Genomic DNA, 20,141 nt, shown 5'->3' with positions numbered 1-20,141 from the left:
CCACAGCAACTTGCTTGGAATTAATGGCTTTTTAATAAAGTGCCTCCACAGCTAGTCTCTGCCAGCAGACACTCTCAAAGAGGGTTATTTATCATTCACATGATCCCTGTCTTTCTGTCTCGTGCTCTCCTGTTGCCCTTTTGTTTCTTCCCTCGCTGCCTAAAGACCTCAAAGCGGGCAATGACACTGGTAACTAGGGATGTAAGAAGGCATTGATTCCCTTCCTGCCCCATATTTGTCATATGCTGCCCTGTTTCTGTTCCTCTGCAGTTTGGCTTCCAACAAAAAAACCCTTTATTCGTCTCACTGCTATGGTGAAATTTTGCGCAATTAATTATGTTATCATTACATTGTTCCACATCACTGGTTTCATTGCAAAGGAAACACAATACAAATGGGATGGGGAGGTGAGTAATCAATTACGTATTTTCACGTATCATCTGCAGATTGTAAACAACAGCAGTGATGTATTAACTGGATTTATTTCTGTTCTGAACATGGGATGAGCAAGTGAGCACGAGCAGTTTCCACTCCCAGTAACCTAGGGGATATGAGCAACCTATGATATATATTTGTTTATGATAGCTGCTTCCAGAAGGGTAGTCATGTTAGTCAGTTGCTGCAAAAGTAGCAGTCTTGTGGGGCTTAAAGGCTAACAGATAGAGGGTCAAACAAAACCCCACACACAATGTCCATGGGTGCCCACCAGTATCTCCTATGCCATAGGGCCTTTGCTGCCCATGAAAGGTCTCTGCAAATATTCCTTCGAAAACCCATAATGGATGCAATCCAACATTTTCATTAGTTTATTTTTTAAAATCTTAAAAATATTTTTTTTCTTTATTGAGTCCCTGCGTTTCCTCCCTCTTTTTTTGTTCTGTTGTTTTGAGGTGCTCCTTGACCTGCACCCCATTCCATACCCTATTTCTCCAATGAAAATAGGGATTTCCTATTTAATTAATAATACTTTTCTTCTTTATACCCTGCCCATCTGACTGGGTTGTACCAGCCAGTCTTGGTGGCTTCCAACATACATAAAAACATAATAAAACATAAAACATTTTAAAACTTCCCTATACAGTGCTGCCTTAAGATGTCTTCTAAAAGTCAGATAGTTGTTTATTTCTGTGACATTTAAAGGTTGTCTAGTTACTTATCTCCTTGGCTCGGGGGCCACATGATTCTATACCCTTCAAAATTTCTCTGATGAAAATAGGGATGTCCTAAGGAAAAGCGAGATATTCCAGAATCAAATCAGGAACCAGGACGGCTTCTGTAAATCCAGGATTGTCCCTGGAAAATAAGGACACTTAGAGGGTCTGCTTCTTAGCTACAGCAACAGGTTCTGGGGTCCAGGGAGTAAAGCAGCTGTGCTTTTCTTTGTTTGGCTTCACATTCCTTGCAAGCTGAGCTGGTATGTCTGAACAAATTTCAGTCTTGCCTTTTAGCACAGTGTTTTCCAATCTGGTGCCCTCCAGATGTTTTGGACTGCAACTCCCATTATCCCTGACCATTGACTGTACTGCCTTTGGTTTTCAAGAAGTTTGTGCTGGGGATAAAATGGCTGTTGGAGAGAGAAACGATGAAGCAACAACAACCACAACTAATAAGGAGACCTGCTGTAGGGATGTAAGGAAGTAGGGTTGTTTGCTGTTTATTCAATCGGTATCAAACTTTATTTCGGCCACAGACCAGCATAAGATAAAACGTACAGATAAACTGAACACATAAGACTTAAAGCAGGTAAGGGATAAAGCTAGTAATTAAAAGGGGATTATATATACTTAAAAAGATAGAAGCAAGGAGAAATGGTTAAAAGCAACTATAAGGGAGGGTGGGTGAAGGAGCACAGGTCTTGCATTTTGCACCTAGTTTCTGGCGCAAGCCATCCTTTAATGAATATCCGGCATGGCAGTTTGCTGTTTATTGTATTTGCTCTGAGCACCAAAACAGTCCATAAGATAGTAAGAAGCTGCAAAGGCAATTGGCCGTCATGCGGGTGACCTCTTTTCCAGCTAGGTAATAATTAACCTGCAGTGACTATTTGAATGTGGTTGCAGTAAACCCAGTGAGGTTCTCTGGGCTGTACCCAAAATATTTGTTTATCTTTAGTGGTAGTATGATCTTGCTCTGGCTCCTTTTCAACAACATTTACCGTACTATCCTGTTGGGCAGTTGGCCCATTCATTCCTGGCAAATGCTGCTAGACTAGAGGTTACTCAGAGCTCCCCCCTATGGCCACCATGAGAACAGGAGGTAATAACTATTAAAAATAGATGGTAGAATTTGAAGATCTGAATCTTTAATGATGGGCACCAACTTGCTGCTTTTTTAAAAGGATTATACAAATTGATGGAGGAGAAGGTTAGCAATGTCTACAGGATGTGATGGCTATTCTGTACCTCCACTGTTGGAGGCAGTATGCCTCTGAACACTAGCTGCTGGGGATCACAAGTGGGAGAGAGTGTGATTGTGCCCTGCCTGTGGACTTCCTGGTGCTCTTCTACTTGAATCCTGCTTCCTTGTTTCCCACAGGTATCTGGTTGGCCGCACTTAGAACAGGCTGCTGGACTAGAGGGGAATTTGGCTTGATCCAGTAGGGCTCTTTTGCATTCTTAAGATAATCTCTTTCTCCTCCTCTAGCCATCCATTCCTGGCTCCAGGTTGGAAAACATCATCAACATCAATCATTACGCCACCAAGAAAAGCGTGGCTGAGAGCATGCTGGATGTGGCGCTCTTCATGGCCAACGCTGCGCAACTGAAGGCAGTGCTGGAGCAGGGGACGTCCTTCCAATATTATGCTGTCCTGACTGCTCTCATCACCATTTCGCTCTTCTTCCAAACTGTCATTGGGATTCTCCTGATCATTATAGGTAAGTCTCTTTCTGCAGACCTCTTTGCTTTTTTTCAAAAGTTCATTCCAGGGATCATCATATGAGGAAAGAGTGATACACAGCACAGTGCTCCAGTGCTTTTGACAGAGCAGTTCAGGTGTTACTTTGAGTCATTTACCAGATTTCAAACATTGCCATGTGATTTGGAAGCTGGGGTGGGACTGTTCAGTGGTAGAAAATCTGCCTGGCTGAACAAACTTGCTCTCCCAAAATATGGGATTATCCCCCCGCCCCCCAGTAAGGAGGGTGGTGGGGAAATGCCCTGGAAAGTGAAGATAACATTTACTTTGATGCAACGTCATCTAACCTCCCCAGAAATAAATTTTAAAAAACGCTCATAAGATAGCGAGCGTAATCTAATCTTGCAAGTAATTTTAAAGTTAGAATTAAAAGTAAGGGCCAGGAACCCATGTAGTTTTCTCAAGGCTGTGTTGAGGAATGCTCCATTTGACAGGCCTCAGTTAGGAATCTCATTTCCATAATGCCCAATGTTGCTCTTAATCATAAGACTTTAAAAAATAGCTCTTAGGAAGAAATAAGTTGGATGCTCATTTAATGTTTGAGCACACACAGAGACATTCCAGATTAGGGCAACGACTTAACATGATGGCAAAAAGAGAAATAAATGTGTCACCAGCTAAGGAGCACTGATTTACAATGAAAGTACGGTAATTTATAAAATTCATATGATAATTTATATGTATAGATGAAAACTTAGAAATAATTACTGTATTTTAAATAGGGAACCAATAGGGACCTGCTGGCCTATGTGCCTTCTTAGCTTGCTGTCTGGGTGCTCACTGTTAATGGACAATTTCCAGGCCCCTCTTGCTCTCCCTTCTTAGGTTTCTGCATCCTTCAACTGGACCGTCCTTCAGAGGATGCTTTTGAATAGAGAGCCACCTTTTTGAAGTAGGAAACAAGGCTGCTCTACCCAAGCTGCCCTACACAGTCTCTACCATCCCCGCCTGCCTAAACCCCATCATTTGCAGCTATAACCCCCATCCCTTTCTCCCTTTCACCTCCCTTCTCCCCCGCATTCCATTGCTGCCCCTACAGTTAATATACAGAGGGCTACAGTCTCCAGAGCTGTCTGGCCCGACCCCGGGTCAGCCCCACTGTCCCCTTACATGATAAGACTTACATGATAAACACAGGCCTGTCTTTCTCCGCTTGTGAGTTTGGCATTGAAAGGAATGGCAGGGGTCGTGAACTTGGGCTACAGCTAATGCTGCATCAATGGAATCTCTTCTCTCGTTATGGGGCCTGACCGCAAACATTCCTCAGCATCCGCAGCTGCTGTTGGCCTCCAGCCTCTGGCTTGCCCTAGAGAACCAAAGCCATCTAAAAATGGAAATATCTGGTATGTGTCTCATAGTCATCTGCTTCAGCTTTTGCCAGCTTGGCTAGGACTGATGGGAGTTATAGTCCAGAACTGCTGGAGGGCACCAGATTCTCAAAGGCTGGATGTAGTCTGTTTTATTTTAAAAAATTAAAATGGTCCTCGCCATTTTGGATGGTTGCCTTTGGTTTTAGAGTTAGCCCACACTGAAGAGGTGGCTGCATCTAAGGCATTGCACAAAGCAACAGACCACAGCAGGTTTTCCTCAATTTGGTGCCCACTAGATGGCTTGGACTACAATTCCTAGCCGCCCCAGCATCATACAGCTGAGCTCACTAGAACTAATGGGAGATGTAGTCCAAAACACCAGGGCATGGGCACCAGGCTGGAGAAGGCTATAAGAAAACCACTTTTTGCCACTGAGCACAGGTTTCAGCGAGGCTGGCAGCAAGTCCTGACTCTGTGAAGAGTGTAACCTGGACAATAAACATGCTTTCCAGAACATTTTTGGCACACTCATGCTTGACTTTTCAGGTGTATACTTGTGCATCAGGAAAGGGCAGGATTTAGCTTCCTTTTGTGGGAGAGATCCCTGGAAACCTGAGGGTTGTAGCCAATTTTAAGGCTTATCCACACCTACCTTTTGCCTTGCTCTTTCCAGGCATAGAGCCATGCTTAAAAGCTCCTTGTCCAAGCCTTTTTAGATTTGGCTAGCTCTCCGCTTCCATGTCTCTTGCCATCCTTCCCAAACTACAGCTTCCCACTTGGAGCTAGGGTGGGAGAAAATGGTTTTAGCTCTCCTTATCTTCCAGAGAAATCTCCAGTTTCCCCCCTAGCCATTGGCTTCTGTTGAGAGGCATCTCCCAGGCCATTCTTTGCCTTTAACATGCTTTTTCCAAATGAAAGATGTGGCTGGCACAGCTGGACACCGACCATTAAAGGACATTAGCCACCCTTTTCTCTAAACCACAGCACTCAGGCAGAAAACTCATGGAAATATGAAAAGGACTAAAAAGCTGTACTCATGGGCAAAATTAGGTCACAGATTATTTTTTTATAAGTAAATTTTCAACTCAAGGTGGCAGGCAACATCCTAACATTGCACCAGGCTGCAGAGCAGAGAAGGGAAGCATAGCTATTCTATCTGTGGTTTAAATGACACTTAGATAAGAATCTCGCTGGAAGAGTTTGACCCAGGCATTGTTTCATCACCATCATCATTTTATTTGTATGCTGCCTTTCCATAGTTAAAACCATGCTCATGGCAGCTGGCATGAAAACATTCATATAAACACAAACATAACAAAAGTAGTCATAAATAAAACATCAAAAACTACACAAAGATCTCTCTCTCTCTCTCTCTCTCTCTCTCTCTCTCACACACACACACACACACACACACACACACACACACACACCAGTATATCAATAAGAGCAACGATACCCCAGCCCAAGTGTCTGTTTGGCAGCCTCGGCTTTTGTAGCTGGAGTCAATCTAGGCTCTGCCCTCCCAGACGGAAGGAAAGGAATAGTGTGTAAAACTGTGTTTCCTGACCTTACATTATTGGAGGAAAGGAAATATAAGCCTATCAAACATTTAACAGAGTAATAATAATGGTGGCAGCAGCACACCTTCTGCAGTGTAGTGAGCAGAAGAGTTTTCTCTGAATTCTGTCTTGGTTTTTTCTTTTTCATAGCTCGGATGAACCTGAATGATGTGACGAAGCAGCAGCGCCTGAATTTGCTCAACAACATCGCCACAATCCTAGTCTTCATCATAGTCATCGTCAACATCTTCATTACTGCTTTCGGTGTGCAGAAGACGGGTCTCTATCCTAGCATTTATGGTGGTCGGAGAATCTACTAAGCCTTGGAAGGGTAAGAAAAGAGTGAGTCTTATGCTTCCAGATTGGAAGCACTCACCATCCATTTTTGCCTATTTGGACATAGGATACTCCATCAATCATTATTCTTAGGCAGTTCATAAGTAATGAAGTGGGATGATGGCAGTTCTTTCTTCTCTCTTTCTCTCTCCCCCCCCCCATATGAAAAGGGTGGTTATCTCTAGGGAGACAGTTCCACAGCAGAGGAGTCTGATCCTTGTCACCATCAACAGTAAGATGCACAACCTGCCTGAGCCTCTTGTTTTTCCTTGCAGGCTGGAGCACATGGTAGAAGATAGCTGGAATGCCTTTCCGTATAGTCTTATTGATCTCAGACTTGATGATCCATTTAAGATACACAACTGCCTGGGTGAACCCTATTGCAATTACATCAGTTGCTCCTTGTGGGCTACTTCTGCAACATGTTTACAGCTCTGAAGAGGTGAATAATTTTTCAGCTGATCTTGACAGCAGCCTCTCCTCATCTCAACCCATAATGATGTTTGTCTCCTGTACTGGAGTAGTGGGGAATTTCAGGCCAGAGAGCCAAATGCAGCCCTCCAGGCCTTTCTCGGACTCTCCCAAAGTTAGACTTCTTCCTCAGCCGAACACTCCTCTCTTCCCCAGCTAACATCACCCACTAGCCCTACTCTGCACCCTTCCTCAGTGAGTGTGAGTGTGTGTAAAAACTAGCCTACCATACACATGAAAAAAAGTTTGTTCCTTCTCTGTCTCTGCCCCAGAAGGGACTGTATGAAAAATGTTCTCAGCCCCTGGCTGTAATGAGATTCCTCTGCAATTCAGAGGACTGCATTCAGCTAGAGCTTCCCAGCTCCCATCAGGAAAGGAGCAGCCCTCAGTGATTCAACTTGATGTACTCCATCAATGGCAGCAGCAGTCAATGTAAGCGACAGGGACAACAGTATCAAAATAAAACATTGGAAGAGAATTACAAATGAGCACAATTGATAGGCGGCAGGTGCTAGGTCACTAGTTCAAATTTTGTCCAAGAGGACACTAAGTTGTCAGATGAAGACAGATTTGCAAAGTAGGAGAAAAAAATGATTTAAGGCTGCAATCCTAACCACAACTGCTAAGAAGTCAGTCCTGTTGAATTCAGTGGGGCTTGCTGCCAGGGGAGTGGAGTTAGCATTGCAGACTAAGCCATCTTGTATGAGCACACAGCATCCACCCAGAGAAGAGGCTGCCCACTGTGTTTCTTTTTGATTCATTGCTCTTGCTTTGCGTCCACCTGAGCAGTGAATTAGTGTGGGATGCATGTCTCCGGATGAGACTTTGTTTCTGTGCTGTGTAATGGGATCAACTGCTCTCAATGATGGGATGCAACAGAATGACCAGTCCCAAATAGTGACTCACACAGGAGCACAAGTTGTTGGCTCCTCAGAGGGTGGACAGTTATTTACCCTAAAAGTAAGAATGAGAAGTGTACCTCCAGTTTTAGCTCAGAGAAGAGTCTGCCCCAGCTACTAAAACACTGAGAAATGCAATTATTAAATGAAGAGCATTATGTTACCCTGATCCAGTAATCAGTGGTGGTGCAGAGGCTCTGATGCAACTAGCTGAAACTCCTGTTATTTTGCTGGAGCCAAGATTCCCATAGTTTCTATGTTTTGCCCAAGCAGGAGAGGTAATTCCACACACAGACGTTCATTGTACTTAGTCCTGCTCCTCCACGAGTGTAAATTGTTATGTAAAACTGCTTAGTTTTTTGCAATTGAGCTGTATACAAATTCTGTTATTTAAATAAAAATTAAAAGTGTATTTTGTGTTTGTGTATACACACAAAAAAGGTATAAAACTAGGATTATAGTTGAAATACAGACCATCAGCTTGCATGTGGCAAAAAATAAATTGCATTATAAACCTCTGCTGGTGGCAATAATACTATGCATAGTAATGCAAAGCATTTTAAGCTGTACAAGTTAACCTTGATTTTTGTAAACAGTGCATTGCTTCTGAAAGTTATTCCCATGCTGTCCTTAGCCACTCTTACAATATTTTATAAAGGACTTGCAATTTTGTCATCCCACTTAGAACTGGTGCATCTTTTGCACATTCCAACTATTTGCTTTCTCTTTATTTATTAAAGTATATTTTATCCAAAGGTGTGGCTTGGTCTGTATATCAAATTACTCAATGCAGACTGTGAATGAAAATCTTAAGCACTAAACATCTTTCTTTTATATCCTTTTATAGAATAGTACATAGCTACCCAGATACAGAAGAGGAGACAGATCCCATATGCAAAAATTTCACATTAGATTGGTCCACTTTGTAGGCAGACATTTGAGGGTCAGAAAAAGACACCACACACATTTTCTGTAAGGAATCTGTATTTGTAAACGGAGGCACTTATGCTTCCTCTTGCAAGTAAGAAAAGGTTTGGGACTCATCAATAAGGCACACATTTCAATTTAAATATACGAAAGAACATTTCAGATATTCACACAAGCTATAAAAGGTGTAGAGGTACTTCAGTGAAGGTGACATTGATGACACTGAAACAAACAAACAATAGATTCATACAGGTAAGTCCTTTCAGGATAGGACCTTAGAATTTCCTTCTTTGACTTCATAGCAAAACCCAATCCTGATCCACACACCCAACTTTTGATGTTTATGTATCTGTGTGTCACCAAGTCAAAGAGATATTGTTGAATCAATGAAATCTGCACACATTTAAACAGGATTAAATAATAGTTCTGAAAAAAGAGGTTTACTTTGTTTTTAAATTGGGTTGGGGGAAGCACTGACCCACAGGCCAACCCACATCCTCCTTTCCTTGCCTCATCCCCTCCTCTGCTCCATACTGAGGCTTGAAAAACTATAATAATTTTATGCTGCATGGGGGTGGGGCCACAGTGGGTGAAGAAAGACTTAAAAAAAGAAAGGAGTCTGGAAACACATATGTTTCCAGAGACAGAAAATGTCATTTCCATTATCATTTGGCACACATAAACACACACACTTTAACCCACCTGCAACTCAGCTCCTTATTTTACACACAGCTGTTACCCATTTTGTGTGACCTGCTTTAAGGACTGGTTTGTTTCCTGAAGGTGTCAGGCTTCCAGTTAGCAAAACTTCTTCCCACTCCTTCCAAAACTGCAACGTAGATAGCTCATTTTCTTACATATTTTCTGATGCAAGGACACCTGATCTTCATTCATAATCAGTACCAAAACGTAGTAACAAAACCATAACTTTAATTTATCAATTAATTTTACAAAATATATCTTGTCCTTCAAAAAAGATTATTTCCCCCGCCTCTGGGTGGCTTGGAACACATTAAAATCAGAGTACAAACAAACCAACATTAAAACTACAAAATAAATAGAAGGGGTGGGAGGACAGTGTATAAAAGCTATTTAACTCAATGGGACTTCTAAAATATATACCCAGGATTGCACTGTAAATGAGGGATGGGGAACCTTTGGCCCTTCAGATGTTGTTAGAATTCCAACTGATCAGCATGGACAGTTGTCAGGGATCAATGTTTCCCAAACTTGGGTGTCCAGCTTGTTTTGGACTACAGTTCCCATCATCCCTAACCACTGGTCCTGCTAGGTAGGGATGAAGGCAGTTGTAGCCCAACAACATCTGGGAGCCCAGAGTTTCCTTATTTCTGCTGTACATTAATCTCTCGAGTTCTAGGCTATTCAAGGGTTGTTGTCTCAAGTTCATATTTCCAGTTCCCTGTTTTCCCCATTTCATATGACTGTCAGGATAAACACAATTCTGTGCCAAAAACCTATCTCAAGTCCTAACAGGGTTTTGACTCAGCTTAATGGTAAGAGAGAGAGAGGCCACTTATTGAGAAATACAGATGCAGGCAAGCCACAAGGTGAAGGCTTCAACATAATTCTTTTTGCTGTACCTGAGCAGAGCACAATATGCATTAAGTGAGGAGAAGACTCCGCTAGGCCCCTTTAGTATGTCCTGGCTGGGCTTATGTACAGGCACATTCAGACACAGCCCACATATCAGAGTGACTTTGGTCCAAAGGCATGGATTTCAGGACACAGTTTTTGTTCAAGTATCTCAAAAAAGGAAGCATCATTAAAAACAACTCACACTACACATAATGAGGCTATATTCCTCTTTCTAACACACTGTGGAAGGCACTCCTTTTCATTTGTACCCGTTGACCAGAGAACTGCGGCATTACTGATGCTTCTAAGAAGTGAAAGCATTTCAGTAAAACCTCGGAAGAAGTAGGAAGGCACCACAAAAAGAGGCTTTTGAGGCAGAGGAAGAGGAAAGGGGAAGGGTTATAGCTTGGTGGTAGAGCACTTGCTTTTTATGCAGAAGGTCCCGTATTCAATCTGCGGCATTTCCAGGTAGGGCAGACAATGTTTCCTGCTTGAAGCCCTGGAGAGCTGCTGCCAGTCAGTGCAGACAATACTGGGCTAAGATGGACCAATTGGTCTAACGTAGAGGAAGGCAGCTTCCTATGTGTGCTTTTTGCTTCCCAGAAGTGCATCTGTGACATGCTGGTGAGAAAGTTTGGTTTTGTGCTCTTAAAAAGATCGCTGTCGTGGATGTAAGACACTAGAGGTAGGATCGTTTTCTTCCCATTTTCATTTTTCTCACAAGATTAAAGCTCTCAGTTCTGCGCCTGAACTTATTTTCTCATAACGCCTAAATTCATATTCTGACTTCTGTAGTACTGGAATCTTCTCCTCGACATGCCTGGATAAAGTCTGCACTGCAAGTGCAAATGTTCATCACATCTTCAGCTGCCGTCGGTTCCACATGCCCCGCTTGGAGTGGAAATGGTGGAAGAAGTTTCTGAGAGAGAGTCGTTCCACCTCCAGGCCAGCCTGAAAGATCCTGTGGGAGGAGAGGGAAGGAGAGAGATTAGAATGAGAGGCTAACTAGAACTGCCTGCTTCTGTGGAGCTTGGATTGGGAGGGTGGGGGAATCTTTAAAGCACCATGGGCCAGGTCTTTATCAGGATCGGGACTCTAAATACTGATTAAGCAAGTGATCCGGAGGGTGAGAAGTTGGGACAGGAATGGCAGCCACAGGAAACTACCCCTCCAACTAAGAGTAAGGGGGACCCTTCAGTGGCAGTGGGTTTTTATTGGACCAATGGGACTTACTTGTGAGTGAATATGTAAGATTGCTCTGTTTGCGTGTAGGAGGAAGTTTTTTACGAGGATGAAACTTAGTGCTTAATAGCGGTTTGGTTAATTGCTTTTATTTGCTAGTTGTTCCACATTGTGCTTTCCCCCTTAGACTTCATCCATCATTACTGAGCTAGATGAACCAATGGTCTGATTCAGTATAAGGCAGCTTCCTATGTTCCTATGAGAAGAGAACCCAAAGCCAGTTGCTGCTGCACATCGTCACTCACCGGTCCAGGAGTTCCCAGTCCTCTCCTCCCCACTTTTCCCCAAAGTCTCTGGTGTTCATGCCTCCAACACGAACTAGATCTGACTTGTATATACCCAGGAGGCCAAAGCCGTTCACTTCCCAGTAGCCTATGAAAGCGAAACACAAAAGCATCAGCCACATCTACATGGTTTATTAGTAAAAATTAAAGTTCTCAGACTAACTTTTGGCACCCACTGGTCCAGACATGTAACAGATTAATAGGGAAAGATCCAACTAAAATCCTCTACACACACACACACATCCTAATGAGTTGCAACCACTCTTCATTGGGAAGTAATAGGATGCCGGAGTGAAGAACTTCAGGACTTGGGGGTGGAAGGGCTAACTGCAGTCCTCATGAATCTCCCCAGGCCACATCCCTCACTGATCCCTGCTTTGCGCCCTCCCTGAATAGTTTTGCCTGGCAGGAATATGTCCTGGAATTCTGATACTGCCTCCTACTTGCCTGGAAGGAGGGTAGAGAGGAATGTATGATTATGCATAAAAAGTAGCCAACCAAGGAAAGTACTGTACATTCCTTTCCCCACCCACTTTTCCCTCTCTCCACCCCAAGCCACCACTAGCACATGGGCCCTGGGAAGTTGCCCAGAAAGGACTGCTGACTTTGGGCTGACAAAGATTTTACCAAACCTTCTATACAGAATATTTTCCTTGTCTGTCCTAGACCTTCCCCCCTCTGTTATGAACCCGCTGTTTTAACCATCTCTACAAGGCTAAACTATGAACTGTAGAAAAATCTGTTTGTGATAATGAGGAAGAAAGATGACCAGAAGAATATGGGTTTTATGCAAAAAACCTCCCTGCAGCACCTCACCATCAGGCCATTTTGGGGATGCACCACAGTGGAGCCTCATAACCATAGGTGCAAAGGCCATTTTCCCTTCCACACAGTGCTTCCGAATGGAGTCAATGATCCCTGATGGGAAATGGATGTGAAGATCACACAGGAAAATGATGCTGTGCAAATCCTGTAATTAAGCAGAGAAACGGAGCAGTCAGGTCGTTATCCACAGTACACTCGTGCACGTGGGGAAAGGCTCACAGAAACGCCCATTCAAGGAAGATGTGAACATCACACAACATCATGCAACACCCTCCAGCTCCAAGACAACTTCTTATATGCAGAACAAACCTGTCAGATACCTGAATTTTTGTGTGTGTGTGTAAAGAGTTTCCACTACTATAGGCAGACTTTTTTTATGGATGAACCACTCTTTCAGTTAGAAAGATGAACCCAAATGTTCAACCTACATCTACTTCCATGTGGTTTATGTTCATTCAGCCATAGAGCATCTTGTCTTACCTGCAGAAGGCCCCAATCCCTATCATCTCCAGATAAGGCTTGGATTATCCCACCTGAAACCCAAGAGCAGGGTTTCTCAACATTGGGTCCCCAGATGTTGTTGGACTACAACTCCCATCATCCCTGAGCTCTGGTCTTGCTAGCTAGGGTTGATGAGAGTTGTAGTCCCAAAACATCTGGGGACCCAAGGTTGAGAAAGGCTGCTGTAGAGAGTCAGAGCAGGCAAGGCTGATTATTTTTGCCCCCCGCTAACCCACTCTTTAGCACTCCATCAGAACAAATGTCAATTCAGGTTTTCTGCAGATTGACATTTGCTCCAATTGAGTGCTGCAGAGCTGGTTTTCATAGAGAAAGCTCCAGAGCAAAGAAAACCTTATATTAAACCCCTTTAAATCATTCCGAAACTACCTAACATTTAGGAGCTGAGGCGCTTTAGCTCAGCCTTCCCCAGCTTGCTGCCTTCCATACACTTTGGACCACAACTCCCATTACCTTCAGCCAGCATGGCCAATGGTCAGGGGGGATGGGAGTTGTAGTTCACAGCTTCTGCCCTAGCCAGCTATCACTCACCTTCACTAGGTTTATCCCAGCTTGCAGGCCTGCGGAGCGCTGAAAGTTCCCCGTTAACCGCAAATATTGGTACCTGAAGACAAGAAATGGGTTATATTTTTACAGACAAAGTAAGGCTTTGTAAGGTTCTACACTTAGGCAGGAAGAATCAGCTGCACAAATATAAGATGGGGGACACCTGGCTTTCCAATAGTATGTGTGAAAAGGATCTAGGGGTTGTAGTAGACCACAAGCTGATGCAGCAGTAAAACCAGTTAATGCTATTCTAGGCTGCAACAACAGAAGTATATGGTAAGAGGTGTTTGACAGTAGAACAGAGGTTGGGTGGCCATCTGGCATAGATGCTTTAGTGGAGATTTCTGCATTGTAGGGGGTTGAACTAGTTGACCCTCAAGGTCCCTTCCAACTCTAAGATTCTATGAGTAAGGATTATTATTATTATTGCATCAGTCCCTTATATGCTTCAAATATGCTGGCCCATGTTCCTGTTCGCAAATGCAATAAATCTGCCCTCACCTGCGCAATGAGGACTTTTTCAGAGCCTTTTCTACATCCATATCGTCACTGCTGTAGTCTGTGATGATGACGTTGAAATAGGGGTCCTTAGTAACCCTGAACAGCTCTTCCATGTCAGAAATGAACTGCAGCACCCAACGTGCCTGGTTTTTCACTGTTTGGCACCGGGAACAAAGAGAAAAACAGAATGAGGTCAGAGTTGGTTTTGTGTCCCAAGGGGGCAAGACACACACATACACAATTTGCTTCCTGTTCTAGTAAACAGGGGCATGGCTCTATATGCAATTGCTGACACCTCTAACACGAGACTAGATGGAATAGAGTCTGACTAAATATAAGGCTGCTCATCATATCCCTATTCAGCTACAGATGCAAATGCAGCTGCTTCCAGAGGAGCAGCCATGTCAGCCTGCTGCAGCAAAATATATGAAGTCTTGTGGCAGCTTAAGAGCTTACTAATTTATCAAATACAGATATACAGCATTATTGCTATACAGTAAACAAAGAGGCGCAGTGAAGAGAATGAAGCAGTTTGCTCAGAGGAAAGCAGGTATGCTTTCCTGGATCAGTCTTTCACTGACCAGTTTGTATTGTCCAACCATAGGCAGAATCTTTAGTGGGCTATCTAGGCCAATATCAGGGGAAAAATTGCTATGCTTCATCATTGAATTCTCTAAATAGCATAGCTCAATGACACTGTGGCATCAACCTAGGGCTGTGAGTGCAAAATAATTATCCAAATTGATTCTGCGCTAAGGGAACCCAAGTTCTGTGACAAAAGCTACAAACAAATTGTCCAAATTAAGCATGTTTTCACTATTTCCTTCCTTTTGCAATAGATACCCTGCTCTTTATTTTGGTAAAAAAAAATGCACACACAAATAATCATATATATTATATGGTTTCGATAGTTATGAGGATTGTGAGGGGTTCAATACCTAGACATTCCATCCCTTGAATTTTTCTGGAGGAAAACCTCTGCTTAGCTCCTTTCATGCATAACTTAAAACCAAAACAAAGCAAAACAAAACACCAACACAGATGTGGAGTTCTTAGGATGCTGGATTCTTAGAGCCCAAGCCCACACCTATGGCTTTTCTGTGCTCCTGTGAAACACACTTATCACACATCCTTTAGTTCGACGGATGTTACCTAAAACTGGAGCTAAATATGACGACCGATTCTGTTTTAGTACCTTAAGATGGATATTTTGTCCTAGGAGAATTTTAGGATATGTGACAATTTTAGATACATGAAACAAAATGCTGTGTCTTCCGGAAATATAAGAAAGAGCATGGAGCATTAACCAGGCACTGAGAGTTAGAAGAAGAAAAATTAAGGTTGCCAGATGGGAATGTAAAAAAAAAAAGGTAAACAACACCTGGATGCTTAAGTCCAGTCAAAAGCAATTATGGGGTTGTGGTGCTCATCTAGCTTTCGGGCCGAGGGAGCCAGCATTTGTCCACAGATAGCTTGCCAGGTCATGTGGCCAGCATGACTAAACTGCTTTTGGTGCAATGGAACACCGTGATGGAACCAAGAGCACACGAAAACACCATTTACCTTCTTGTCACAGCAGTACCTATTTATCTGCTTGCACCGGTATGCTTTTGAACTGCTAGGTTGGCAGGAGCTAGGACAGAGCAATGGGAGCTCAGTGGTTTAGACCACAGCACCACCTGCGTCCCAGATGGGAACTAAAAATACTGTTCTATAATGTAGGATATAGCATACAAACTCAGAGGGAAATTATGGTTGAGACTTTTCATCTCCCTGATATAGCACCTCTACCAGGTGAAGTACAGGTGGCAGAAGTCAAAATCCCATCATTCTCCATTGCAGCTATTTTGACAAGATCATAAAGCTATTACATCCCCCTTACCTGGCACTATGAAGTGGACAACGGCACGATGGTTCCAGGAAAAGCCTGCTGGCCAGCACAGGGCTGGCTCAGTTTTTCTGGCCAACAAGTGGCGCTGGCGGCCCCATGCCAGATCCTTCATAATACCCTCCTCCTCACCGCTGCTGCTACCATGCCAGTCCCGTGCAAATACGTATTCTGAGAAACGGACAATGCGCTTGTCCCGTGCCACCAGCTCCAGCTCCAGAAGGTAGCGGCTGCCTCGCAGGTGGTCCTGCCGCTTCTCTACATTGACGATGCGCAGCAGTTGGAATCGCCTGAAATTGGCATGAAGGGCCACAGCTCAGTGGCAGAGCAGATGTGTTGCATGCAGAAGGTGCCAGGTTCAAGCCCTGGCGTCTCCAGGGATGGTCTGGGAACATTCCCAGTTTGAACACTTGGGAAGTCCCTGCCTATGCAGACAAGACTAAGCTGGATGGAGCAATGGTCTGACTTGGTATAATGTGTCTTCCTATTATACGAAGGAATTGTGTCTTCCTATGTATGCCTACTAACCGTGATGGCTATGCTCAATGTCAGAGATAGTATGCCTCTGAACACCAATTGCTAGGAATTGCGGGTTTGGCTTAGAGATATTGAGTTGTGTATTATTTTGGTATTGTAAATATCATTTAAGAAGGTGTTGAATTTCTTGTACAATGAATTTTTGGAAACTACATACAGAGTTATTTATTTGGTGATGTACTTCTCCGTAAGTGGTATTGAGCTTTGTGGAGGAATTGCAGGTCGGCAGAGTGCTGTTGTGCTCAGATCCTGCTTGCAGGCTTCCCACACACAACTGGCTGGCCAGTATGAGAACAGGATGCTGCATTAGATGGGCCATTGGCCTGATCCAGCAGGCTTTTCTAATGTAGCATCATGTTTGCACACCAGGTTCTTAGGCCGTGTCTGACCAAGCACCAGGTCCACAGGCCTGATGCGCAAAACATTTGCACTGTTACCCTTTGCCTAATTTTTGTTTTCACTGCAAGAGATCAGCCAGATACTAATGCCTTCACCATGCCAATGTTCCCCCCCCCAACTATGTTCAGCCACCAACCCTTTCCAAACTAAAATAAAAATGGCAAGTTCCATAACAAGGCAAGACAACTCCTACCTCCCAAACAAACTTGCCTCATATCCTGCAGTGGTCTTCAAGCAGTCCAGACCCAAAGCCCACCGCAGATTCCCAACCTGTAGTGTTGACAGCCCCCTTTCAGCCCTTTCCTGCTTTGCAACTATCCCATACTGACCACAGACCACTGGGCTTGTCAAGCGACTAGGACCAAGCATTGGCCAGGTCTACCCAGCTGTCCCTAAACTGACTCCCTCTAGATGTTGTCTGACTCCATCAGCGCCAGACAATGTGGCTGGGGGTCAGGGATGATGAGAGCTGGGGCCCTGTAGAATCTGGAGGGCACCTGCTGAGGGGAGACTGGTCCAGCCCTAAGCAGCTGAAGGTCAGCACCCTGGACTGAACTCCTTGTAACTCCACCCTCCAGCTATTGACTCTGTTGATGCAGAGAGTAAGGTATCATAGCTCAGTGGTGTAGTGGTTAGCGTCGGATTAGGGCCTGAGAGACCAGGGTTTAAATCCCCACTTGGTCATGGGTGACCTTGGGCCAGTCTCTGCCTCTCGGCCTCACAGGGTTGTTGTGGGGATTAAATGAGGAGGTAGAGAATCATGTACACCACTTTGAGCTCCTTGGATGAAAAGGTGTGATATAAATGCAGTGAATTAAAAAAAAGGTTCCAAGTTTAAGTCTGTGGCACTCAGTAGGACAGTGAAAATGCCAAAACATAAAGACCAGACGAAATCAGAGCTCGTTCCTAGCTCCCCAAGACTACGGAAGAACATATCCAAACATCCCTTTTAAGGATGAAGAGTGACTCAGTCCTCATTTCACAATGAGATCTGACAGCATTTTTAGCTACCTATCCAGACCCAAGGAGTTGCCAGCCTTAATAAGGACCAGAGAGAGTCTGCAAGGTGACTTTTGGCTTACCCTTTGTTCTTCTGGTTGAGCTTCTTTAGGAATGCATGAGTGACCTCAAGGGCTTCCTTCTCTTTTAAGAGCAGGTTCCCTGAAGTGTTGCACTTCAGGTCAATCCAGTCTGTCCGCAGCACCTGGAAGTCCAAGTTACTTGCCCTGAAAGTCTGCTGCCAGTTCACTAGTTGGTCAAATGCAGGCATGTAACGAAACTCCTCTTCTTCATTTATCTCCCCTTCCACCTCCTCCTCTTCTTCTTCCTCTTGTTCCTCGACCACCACCACCTTTTCTTCATCCTCCACCTTGTGCACTGTTGGCTGGGCAGAATCAGTCCTGACAGGTGGCTGGGGATCCAGATCCACTCTTCCTAAAATGACATTCGCAGCATCTGCTGCCTTGTGCTGGGCTATATACGAATCTACTTGGTTAAGCCATTGGTCCTCATGAGCAGGCTGTTCCTGGAGGGCTGCCTTCCCTGCTCCTTTGTCAAGCACCTGGGATTGCCTCCTTGTTTTTGTGGTTTCTAATGATGACAGGTCCATATTTCCATTTGCATTAAAACCCAAAGTCTCTCTTGGGATCCTTCCAGCTGAATCCCTGCGACTGATGGGATTTTGTTCCCCAATCCCTTTGGTCCTTTTGTTAGTCTGCATGCCCTCATCTCCTCCTTTCCTCTTGGTAGCTGGCAACTCATGGGCACTTCTATCACGGTGAGGAGAGTTCTCTTGGTTTCTGCTGTTCAGATACAGCCTTCCTACTGGTGAATTTATTTCTGGGATGGTTTTATTGTTGGTCTGGTCGACCAATGTCATTACCCGCTTTTTAGCAGCTTTGCTCTGTGTACCTTTCCCAGCCACTGACAGGAGAGCCCGAGGCTTTAGTGGGGAATAATCATAAACATTGGCGTACTCCGCTGCCAGGATGGGAGCTCTTTTCACTTTGGGTCTGGAGGAGCTTAATGGAGGATGCATGTCATCTGGGTCTTCATACTGAGCATCATCAAAATTTTCTCCTTCATAGCCTGCAAAGATCAAACACAATTACATATCTTGTGCCTTGGTTGTTGTTGTTTTTCTCTCGCTCTCTCTTCTTAATTTTGAAGTAATTCTTAACTCAACATCCTGCAGCTGGCAGCTTGTGGGAGCTAAAATCCCAACACTTACATGGTGACCAGGGCTTCATACAGACCATACATTTAAAGCACATGGCCTCCCCCAAAGCATCCTGGGAACTGGTGTTTCCCCCTCACAGAGCTATCATTCGCAGCACCTATAACAAACTACAGTTCCCATGACTGTTTGGGGGAATTCATGTGCTTTAAAGGTACAGTGTTTATGCAGCCTGAATAGTGCAATACTGGTGAGCAATGACCATCCAGTCATCCATCATCTTAATTTCCAGAGGCATCCATATATAAAAATTTAGCATATGCAAATTTGTGTCATGAACCTGTGCCCCAAGTCCTTTAACTACTTAGCAATACCCTGGCCTATAGGTGAAAAATAAAGGCATCCCAAGTTTCTCTTTTGATGCATTTAGCCCAGTGGGTAGGGCATGAGACGCTTTATCTCAAGGTTGTGGGTTTGAGCCCCACATTGGGCAAAAGATTCCTGCATTGCAGGGGGTTGGACTAGATGACCATCATGGTCCCTTCCAGCTCTGCAATTCTATGATTCTATAACTGTTGCATTTTGAACAGGGGGGTGGACATGCTTCCATATGAACTAAGCATCTTAGTCAGCCATGTTTCCCATTCTGGTTGTTCCTCATTTGATGTAGATATGAAACCAGTGCCCATTGCAGTCTCTCTCTTCTTTATCACTCATTAGTCAACCATAAAACAACTTTTCCAGGTTTTTCCATACCTGGCAACTTAGTTGTTTCCTCAGAAACTGAATTCCTCCCCTCTGGCTTGTCCATTTTCACATACCTGGAGAATCCAAATCTGCAGGAGTTAAAAAGCAAACCCAAGCATTACAATTGCCACACTCTTTAAGCTTAGCCAGTATGCAACATTTCTGCTCTGCTAAACATCTCTTCTGCTTAAGGGGAGTCATTTTATGCAACCAGTAGAATCAAGTGGTAAAAGTCCGCTTGGACTGTACTACTTACAGGCTGCAGGTAGCAGGTTGCATTCTTATGCTATTCCCTTGATAAAACTCTCTGCCCATAGAAAACGTAACATGACAGAGAAGTCTGGGCTGTTCCCTTCATCTCCACAACCTAGTTTGTGTTTTAATGTGCTGATCATATAAACTGGCCCTTAATCCTACTACATCCCCATTCCTTGCACTTGTAATCCACCTGGTGGCAACGCAA

At 44.0% G+C, this 20,141-nt stretch overlaps 2 protein-coding genes across 5 annotated transcripts in view; one reads left to right on the top strand and one right to left on the bottom strand.

Moving 5' to 3' along the window:
• NINJ2 (ninjurin 2) overlaps positions 1-7,708 on the top strand; it is a 50,990-nt gene extending 43,282 nt beyond the window's left edge. Inside the window, exons 2-4 of one of the 2 annotated variants that reach the window (XM_053407164.1) lie at positions 2,644-2,875; positions 5,936-6,116; positions 6,397-7,708. In XM_053407164.1, the coding sequence (XP_053263139.1) occupies positions 2,644-2,875; positions 5,936-6,105 (402 nt within the window). In that variant the 3' untranslated portion in view covers positions 6,106-6,116; positions 6,397-7,708. Of the gene's footprint in view, positions 1-2,643; positions 2,876-5,935; positions 6,128-6,396 lie in introns of both variants that reach the window. The other variant, XM_053407165.1, reaches the window with a different exon arrangement.
• Positions 1-20,141, bottom strand: part of B4GALNT3 (beta-1,4-N-acetyl-galactosaminyltransferase 3) — a 237,224-nt gene that overhangs the window by 152,103 nt on the left and 64,980 nt on the right. For 2 of the 3 annotated variants that reach the window (XM_053407152.1, XM_053407153.1), the window contains exons 13-20: positions 19,688-19,767; positions 17,838-18,843; positions 15,814-16,109; positions 13,932-14,085; positions 13,416-13,488; positions 12,357-12,510; positions 11,502-11,628; positions 9,332-10,975 (exon numbers count right to left, since the gene is read on the bottom strand). In XM_053407152.1, coding sequence (XP_053263127.1) covers positions 10,870-10,975; positions 11,502-11,628; positions 12,357-12,510; positions 13,416-13,488; positions 13,932-14,085; positions 15,814-16,109; positions 17,838-18,843; positions 19,688-19,767 — 1,996 coding nt within the window. In that variant the 3' untranslated portion in view covers positions 9,332-10,869. Of the gene's footprint in view, positions 1-9,331; positions 10,976-11,501; positions 11,629-12,356; positions 12,511-13,415; positions 13,489-13,931; positions 14,086-15,813; positions 16,110-17,837; positions 18,844-19,687; positions 19,768-20,141 lie in introns of those variants that run through there. The other variant, XR_008332580.1, reaches the window with a different exon arrangement.

The sequence above is a fragment of the Podarcis raffonei genome, chromosome 10 (genome assembly GCF_027172205.1).
Source record: "Podarcis raffonei isolate rPodRaf1 chromosome 10, rPodRaf1.pri, whole genome shotgun sequence".
NCBI classification, from domain to species: Eukaryota; Metazoa; Chordata; class Lepidosauria; order Squamata; family Lacertidae; genus Podarcis; species Podarcis raffonei.
This window is presented reverse-complemented; position numbering and strand designations above follow the sequence as displayed.